The sequence below is a fragment of the Hibiscus syriacus genome, unplaced genomic scaffold, assembly GCF_006381635.1.
Source record: "Hibiscus syriacus cultivar Baekdansim isolate YM2019G1 unplaced genomic scaffold, ASM638163v2 tig00000910_pilon, whole genome shotgun sequence".
NCBI lineage: Eukaryota > Viridiplantae > Streptophyta > Magnoliopsida > Malvales > Malvaceae > Hibiscus > Hibiscus syriacus.
The window spans coordinates 374,204-383,642 of NW_024061831.1; the positions used below are offsets into that span (position 1 = coordinate 374,204).

Genomic DNA, 9,439 nt, shown 5'->3' on the forward strand with positions numbered 1-9,439 from the left:
CCTAAAAAATATTGCCTCCCCAACCGCCACATCTATTGGATCCTCCTGCTAAGAAGTATCCAGGATGAACTTGTCACTGGAATTTGAGTTAACGAGGCATGATTCTCGTGTCTTCCATCCTGACTATACGTTGGGTCTTCTGCCATGGGCTCTATTTGAAATTAGAAAGGAAATGGGGGTCATTATCATTATTCAAGTTATTATATTACTCTTGACTCCCTATAGGCATGTACATATACAGACGATGAGTGATTCTAACCCGCAGGTCCTAGGAATGACTAAATCTGGAAGATCTGATACCACTAATTGTAACATCCTAAGTGCCTCGCTAATAAATGTACTATAATACATGCATCTATTAAATGAACTGGCTAATGGCACATGTCTGAAACATGCAAATACTAATCTACTAAAATATGGCTAGCATCATGGTGTAACCAAGGGTTCTGCATCTCGGAGCTCACACACCAATCTAGCCTGACAGAATAACCTTAGGTATTTGGGTGAGATCCGAAACTGTATCGAAAACGTACACCTGGTCCCTTAGGTATATGGGGTGAGATCTGGGGCTGCATCAGAAACGTACACTCCGTCAACTTACTCCGTCCAATCTTGGGGCATCTGCGTCCAGTCAGCAGCTAAAGTGCCTTGGCACTGACTTGGATATCCATTGACTGACATATTCTACTAAATGGGAACTTGGGTGTCCTAACTATTTCCCAAGCGTCAAACAAGGTTATTTTTATGTAAACCTAGTTGTTATTGTTTCTACTGTTATGATGTTAATTAATATTCTCGCTTGAAGTCTTATTTACTGTTATTCTAAGTATATGGGGTACCTCGAGTCTGATCCCTTAAAATTTAGATTATTTATCCAAAACTATTCGTAGGGTCAGTATTGGTACTAACCCTTTGGTATCAGTACCACTTGTTGGTATCTATACCCCCTGACTGATATAGGTTGTTTGGATAAGGTAGTATCGATACTTTATGTTGAGTATCGATACTTTGGTGTTGTGGTATCGGTACTTTCCTGAGTATCGATTATAAATTTATGATTGATGTTTTGCAAAAAAAAACAGTATCGATAATCTTTCCCTAGTATCGATACTCTATGAATGAATATCGATACTTCCCCTTTAAAATTGCCTAATTTTTGTCTGAATGAATAATAGTATCGATATTGTTCTTACTTACAGGGTGCCCTGTTTTGGCACAAAAATTCCTATCTTTATACCCCAAAAGTCCCATTGAGGTCCCCAACTGATGTTTAAATGTTTTATTTGATAATTTCGGTCATAAAGAGTCTGTAAACATGTTGTAAACACCCAAATAATTAAATCTACCATGACATGCTTCAAACTTATGCAACCTACTAAACTCACCTAAATGAGCCACATGTGGTATAGTTGAGTTAGAAGCAAGTTACCTGATGATTCTAAGCTGCTACTGCTAAGGGTGTCCAAAGATCAACCCAAAGTGAGCTTCTCATTCCCCTTGGTTTAGAGTTTTCTCTAACCTCTTTCACTACATAAGAACCAAAGAACAATTTACTAACTGAATGTAGAGGCTAAGAAAGGTTTAAAAACACTTCTTAAGGCTAGAAATCACTGGAAATGGGCAAGATTCTCTTAATTTCTTAAACCCTCTTAAAACTCATTTTTGACATTCATCACCAAACCTTGCAAGAGTGGGCTTGAAATAAAGCTTGGGAAGAGGAGAATGTGGTCTTTATCTTGGTTTGATGGAATAAACTGGAAAAAACTAAAGCTTCCACCTCTGCTCAATCTCCTAAGAAGAAAGATGATAACTTTGGAAGAAGAAGATGACAAATGAGAGTTGGGGAAAATGAGGGGGGGAATACACGTGAGATCATCCATTTTTAATGGAAATCGGTTTTAATTTTGAACCATGGTCTAATTACACTCTTGGTCCTCCTGATTTTAGTTGTAAACTAAAAATGCCCTTTTTCTCCATTATTGGGCTCAATCCAAGCCCAAATTTACTTTTTTTGTGATCAAGGCTTCATACAAGCCAAGGTACTTGTCCAAAACCTATCTCAGGTTAGCACAAAACTCTTAACTCGGGATCCATGGCGTTACAGTCACGCATCATGCAGACAGAAAAAATAGTTTTTACCAACCAACTTATTCGAGTTCAATGAAACATAATTAATTTCAAAGATTTTTACATCATACATATATTCAAATGCAATACAAATACAAATGTTCTATAAATCAATCATGCAACAAAATGTTATTAAAAGTAATTGTTTGAAATATTTTTTTAAATATGTTTATTATGTGTACTTAGTAGATGATTACCATTCATAACGAGTTTATTTTATCTTTATTCTTATCTCGCCTATATTTATCCACACATGACTAAATGTGAGTGGAATGAATCTGAGGAAAATCCTTTTTTTTTTTTTGTATCTCAATTAGAGATGAGTATCTCACCTGAATTTAACATGTTCTAATATAATTTGACTCGTTGGGTTAGTTTTTTGTTTTAAAATTCGGGTTTCAAGGTCAGATCATATCATTTTTTAAGGATGTAGTAAGATCAGGTTTAAGGTGAAAAATCAAATTCAATCCTATCTAATATTATAATGATCCCTTATATACTTAGGGATAAAACTCTTATTTTATTTTTTTCAACTATGATCTTATTTAACCGAATAAAAATATTATATATTATATATATATATATGTCAGGTCGAGTGTGGTCAAATTCGAATTTTGAACTAAAAAATTAAATTTAAGATCATATAGGATTCTCTTAAATGTTGAATCAAACCAGATATGAATTTAAAGATTTAATTTTCTCAATCAATTATTGATAAAAAAAAATCTAAATTAAATTTGAATGAGTGAAAAATCTGATCTGACTTGAACCATCGTAACTCATACTAGAGGTGAGCAAAACTCGACTCGAAAAATTGAATTTTTCGAATCGTCTTGAATTGACTTCGAATTGTAATTTCATAAACTCGACTCGACTCAAAAAAAATCAAGTTCAAATCAAGTTGTAAAACGCAACTCAAATCACCCGAATAACTCGAAATTCTTAGTAATTAGTAGATTAATATTCAAATTTGAGTCGAAGTTTGAATCGAGCTCCTCGATTTTATATGTATGAAGAAAATACAAAAATATATAAATGTATTTATATGATTATAAAATACTATTTAAATTGGAATCAAATAATGTCATAATATTATGAATATTTACAATTAAATTTAACTAGAAACTCGAAAATTTGACTCGACTCGATCGACTATACTCGAATTTTTTAAACTCGCCTTGAAAAAATTTCAAGTCAACTACGAGTTACAAAATATAACTCTTCAACTCGAATAACTCTAATTTTTTTACTCGACTCAATCGAACACTCACCCTCATGCAACTATATCTTAACATCAGAGTTGTATATTCTTAGTAATTAGTAGATTAATATTCAAATTTGAGTCGAAGTTTGAATCGAGCTCCTCGATTTTATATGTATGAAGAAAATACAAAAATATATAAATGTATTTATATGATTATAAAATACTATTTAAATTGGAATCAAATAATGTCATAATATTATGAATATTTACAATTAAATTTAACTAGAAACTCGAAAATTTGACTCCTCGATCGACTATACTCGAATTTTTTAAACTCGCCTTGAAAAAATTTCAAGTCAACTACGAGTTACAAAATATAACTCTTCAACTCGAATAACTCTAATTTTTTTACTCGACTCAATCGAACACTCACCCTCATGCAACTATATCTTAACATCAAGAGTTGTATATAGGCAATTGGCTTAAAAACAGAGAGCTACACTGGGCTGAAGTAAAGCCCAACAATGAAGCACCATTATTGTAAATCCAGTTCGTCAATTTCCTTGTACTATTAGCCCTAAAAATCCCAATTCAACCCCCAAAATTTTCCCCCAAATTTGAAGTTAGAAACACAATTAATTTTGAAGTTAGGAAAAAAGGAAGAATGAGTAACGTTCCAAAAGAAGCCATTGAAGTGATAGCGCAGAGTATTGGCATTACGAATTTGTCCCCAGATGTCGCCATTGCTTTGGCTCCTGATGTTGAATATCGTGTTCGAGAAATCATGCAGGTAAATTTATTCCCCCTTTTTTTGTAGATTCAAATTCGAGTGTTTACTTTAAGAAAATTTAATATTTGTTCGTATAACCTTTTATTTTTTGGATTTTTTTTCTAATTCAAGTCATAATGCTGCAATTAAATCCATGCGCCACTCACGGCGGACGGTTTTGACAGCTGATGGCGTTGACAGTGCTCCTAATCTGCGAAACTTGGAGGTATATTTTAAGTTCTAATAATTTTTGTTCTGCTTATTGTAAATTTCTTACATATATATTTTCTTTTGTTAGTTGAGAATAGTACTAATTAATGTTACTACTTAGTATAATTTTGTAGGAATTTATGAATTTTTGAAGTGATGTCATAATTTCTAGGTCATGTGTACTAAACCAATAAAATTGAATATTTGTTCGTATAACCTTTTATTTTTTGGATTTTTTTTCTAATTCAAGTCATAATGCTGCAATTAAATCCATGTGCCACTCACGGCGGACGGTTTTGACAGCTGATGGCGTTGACAGTGCTCCTAATCTGCGAAACTTGGAGGTATATTTTAAGTTCTAATAATTTTTGTTCTGCTTATTGTAAATTTCTTACATATATATTTTCTTTTGTTAGTTGAGAATAGTACTAATTAATGTTACTTCTTAGTATAATTTTGTAGGAATTTATGAATTTTTGAAGTGATGTCATAATTTCTAGGTCATGTGTACTAAACCCATAAAATTGACCAAAAGTGGAATTTTATAAACTAAATTTTGAAAGTTCGAATCTTTAGTTCAAGTCACGCTTTAAATATTTTTGGGGCTAATTGGCTTGTGTTATTGCTTCTCTCTTGCATCAGCCAATATATGGCTTTACTTCTCGTGATGCACTACGATTCAAAAGAGCTGCTGGGCATAAGGATTTGTTCCACATTGATGACAAGGATGTGGAATTTAAAGAAGTAAGAAATAATCATTGATCTTAAAAGTTCCATCGATACTGCTTTCTATTGAAGACTTTAACTTATATTCGTGTATGTTTTGTAGGTTATTGAATCGCCTTTGTCAAAAGCACCAATTGATACATCTGTCACATCTCACTGGCTTGCAATTGAAGGCATTCAACCGGAAATTCCGGAGAATGCTTCAGTAGAAGGTACTTCTTAGTTAACATGGGCGGGATAAAAGATCCTGAATATTGAACTTCCATAACCTTTTTATCTATTTCCACAAAACCTTCGTATTAGAAATTTAGATTTGGGATTTGATATGTTCTCTGCAGAGGTATTCATGTTGAAGACTGTCATAGTATGTGTTCTTTTTCTGTTTTATTGCTTTAATCTATTACGAACTTTTCTTAATTTCTATGCAAAATTGTCATTTTCTTTCCCTGCAGCACCTTCTGATGGCAAAAAGGCTGAATTCAAAGAGGATGGAACTTCTGTTGATGTTAAATTACCTGTTAAGCATGTATTATCGAGAGAACTTCAAGTATGTTTTACATCTTCAGCAACATTTTTATGTTAAAACACTTTTTTGCTGGGAATGACATTAAGAGACTGATTTGGTTGCTATGCAGCTTTACTTTGACGAGATCGTGGAGAGTACTATGAATAGATCTCTCTCAATTCTCTTTAAACAAGCATTACTAAGCTTGGCAACTGACTCAGGATTACATCCCTTAGTTCCCTATTTCACATATTTCATTGCTGATGAAGTTGTTTTAAAGGTCTTTCATACCTTGTTAATATGTGTGTGGCAAAAGAACCTCTGGTTGGTTATCTCAAGGTTTTGTTTTCCCATGGATATCTCAGGTTGCACGGAATTTAAATAATTTCCTTCTGTTCGCTTTGATGCGTGTCACTCGGAGCCTTCTCCAGAACTAACACATACACATAGAACCTTACGTGAGTTTATTATTTCAATTCCGAACTAAAACATGTATGCTAGTGGTTTATTTTCTGCCTATCTGATTTTTCTTTAAATGTTCTTCAGTTAATCCAATTGATGCCATCTATTATCGCCTGCCTCATTGCGAAAAGATTAGGGAATAAATTCACTGACAATCACTGGGAACGTAGAAACTTCGCAGCAAAACTAGTGGCATCAATATGCAAAAGGTGAAGAATTCATTTTTGGACTTAATACATTGTATATTCATTTTTATGAACTTCAGGAGTCTGTTTAGTTTTGAACTTGGATCTCTGGTGCAATCATTTGTTTATTCATTTTTAGACTGTTTTGTATGTGCAACGAATATGGTACAAGCATGCTTGTCTTGTGAATCGCTTGTCATACCTATTTTGATGATCGTGGATACGATACTCTTTTTACTATGATCTAACTAAGACACGCTTTGCTTTTTGGTACAGGCATGCTTGTCTTGTGAATCGCTTGTCATACCTATACTGGTAAGTTTATTATCCAATTTGATATACCAGATTACGAGCATCCCAGCATGTATTTCCAGGTGATGTTATTATGCAGTAAAACTAACAATGATGTTTAAATTTTCTGCTACCAGCGTGCAGCTGGGCTGTGCATGTGTGATGGGCATAAAATGTTCCCCAGTCTGCTAGCCCCTCCAACTCGTCCCGTCTGGAAAACTAGTGGCAAAGCTGCAACGACAAGTATGGTTTCTTGAAACCATCGTTTTTACATTTAATACACAAGTCTCGTGTGGTCCTTATGTTATGTCTTATTCTGATCAATCTAGATAAACGAAAAGCAAGCACGGACAACTTAATGCAGCAACCACCTGTCAAGAAAATAGCAACCGAGAGTGCAATGGGAATGATGCCAATAAATTCCATGCAAGCTGATTTACAAGGGGCAGCTAGCAGCTTTTCTAACTCTGTAGGAGGTTCGAATATTGGCATATCATCAAGTCCCGGCCATTATCAAATGATAACATGCTAGGAAGGGAGGCTGTCGGTCGAGTTTCAAAGACATCGACTGTTCTAGCTCAGGCTTGGAAGGAAGATACAGATGCAGGGAACTTGTTGGCATTATATTTGAACATTTTGGTGAAAGCATGTTATCATTTACCCCCAAACCTGAGCTTCCATTCTTCCTTTGATTAAATTTTACCTCCGAAGGCAATGTTTTCCACAGTAATTTGTGTAAATCATCTCCATAGTTTCAGTCATTATGTTTACTTTTATAAACCTTTTTCTTTTCATATATGTATTATATGTAGTTATCACAGAATATATTCTACTTGGATTTTATTTATATTGAGAAATTTGTCTGTTTTCTTATGGATTTGGATTTAATTTATTATAAAATAAAGAAAATTATCATATTAATGAATATTTTTAACAAATATATTTATTTGAAAGGGCATAAACAATTGAATTTCAAATTCATGAATATCAATAAATATGTTAAATTAGTCGTAAAATTAACATTCAACAAAATTACTTTAAAATTATTATTTTTGATCAAAATTACATATAATGTCTGAAAGAACAACATTTAACTTGTATGAAAATTGGATACATGAGAGCAACATATATAACAAATGAGAAATTGACAACATCAAATTGCCAACACAATTCCAATTCAAAGAGCATACAAAACCAACATGAGAATACATCGAATCATCCATGTAATGAACAATGAATTCAGAAGAAATAATTCACTCTCCTTCACTTAAAATGGGCACAATGAGCGGCTTCATTTGTGCTAGATATACAATTGCCCACCTATACAAAGCAAATGAAATTTAACATCACAAACTAGAAAGAAAATGAAACGAGACATGTTTTGAAAAGGATTTAGCTTCCTCATCGAACTCGGTGAAGATGTCTGTATATATCACGGGCACAAATACTTCATGAGAAAAGAAGCGGAAACACATAGAAGATGCATGCTTATGTGGTGAATGCAGGAAATGGGTTATTCATATGAATGGTACATAGGTGTATGTTTAAGCAGTGTATTATATGAATATATATTGATAAAGACAATATTCTCAATCGATATGAAAGAGATATCGGATCAATTCAAAACTCTAAACGCATGCCAATATATACATATATAGTCGAGCAACTAGAGAAGAAAGACAAATGAGGAAGAACATAAACTTACATCATCCAACAACAAACAGTTGCTGTAATGACCAATGTTAGGTGCAACCTGCATAATAAAACAAGCAAAATACAGTTTTCCAGTGACAGCAAAGAAAAATAGAGGGAATCACAGCAGGAGATGAAAATCAAAGGGAAAAAAAAACTTCTAGTCTGTAAATGACAAACCGGGCTATACTTAATCAATACGAAAATCCAACAATATCGGGTTTACGAGATCACCAACAATCTCTTATCGGATCGACTAGAGGCAACAAGATTCATTCAAGTTCATAGTAAGCAACCATAGCACAATGAAATCAATAGTTAGTTCACATTGCTAACTTGCTATTCGATCGAAAAGACCCACTTACAGTGTACCATCTAAAAGCTTATCTCATTCATTTATATCAAACGAAATACACACTTTAAACTTCAATGGAACTAATATCAACCCAGACTGAAAAAGGCTACAGATTTTAGCATATGAATATCAAATCCACGAAAACTTAATAATAAAAGAGAATTTAAATGTAAAAATAAAATAAAAAACGGAGAGAGATTGTTAAAAGGGTACTTACAGATTAGCAGATGGGCCTCTGTTACAACAGATTCTGGTGCAAATTGATGCAATTATACCAACCACGGAAAAAATTAGGGTTGTTACCAAGAAACCCATATTCCGATCTCGATTTTAAACAATTTCCTGCGTAGAAAGAAAATTAAAGTTCGTTTAAAAAAAAATCGATTTCGTTCTCAGCAAAGCAAAAAGGAAATTCGGATCAGATATAATTACACTTACTTTCTGCTTTGTTTTTGTGATAAAATGCAAGAAAATAGGCGTTGGGATCTTACAACTTACCTTAATAATTGAAAGTAAAAAGAAATTTAACATTCCCCGGAAAAATCGTGATATCCTTAATAAAAGCTGTTTATTTTGTAAGTTACTTGAATCCGGTTCGGCAAAATTTTGGTTCGATTATTGTGGCGTCGAGTATGAGAACATTATAATCGAACGTCAAATTACTGATAAATACGTCTAATCTACGTTAAACACATTATTTTTTTATATTTTGCTCGTTCAATTATTTTTTATTATATTTTAATTTTATTTTAATTATTCATCATTAAAAAATTAATGTTGATATATATCAACATAAGGTTATCATTGAAAAAATTATAAAAAAATTACATCTACTGTTTTATTAATTTTTAACAACATATTACTAAAATGAAACTAAAATATTGTTAAAGATAACCCAAAATAATAATAATAA

At 32.9% G+C, this 9,439-nt stretch overlaps 1 protein-coding gene and 1 pseudogene across 1 annotated transcript; one reads left to right on the top strand and one right to left on the bottom strand.

Annotated features, from left to right (window-relative positions):
- The first annotated feature begins 3,880 nt into the window (after window positions 1-3,880).
- LOC120115858 lies at window positions 3,881-7,326 on the top strand (annotated as a pseudogene).
- Window positions 7,327-7,534: 208 nt separating this feature from the next.
- LOC120115804 (V-type proton ATPase subunit e1-like) lies at window positions 7,535-9,124 on the bottom strand. The gene is made up of 4 exons (XM_039136406.1): window positions 8,965-9,124; window positions 8,744-8,868; window positions 8,185-8,232; window positions 7,535-7,799 (listed from the first exon to the last, which is right to left on the bottom strand). The coding sequence occupies exons 2-4, from the start codon at window positions 8,839-8,841 to the stop codon at window positions 7,733-7,735; spliced, it is 213 nt and encodes a 70-aa protein (XP_038992337.1). The 5' UTR covers window positions 8,842-8,868; window positions 8,965-9,124; the 3' UTR covers window positions 7,535-7,732.
- Between the last annotated feature and the right edge of the window lie 315 nt (window positions 9,125-9,439).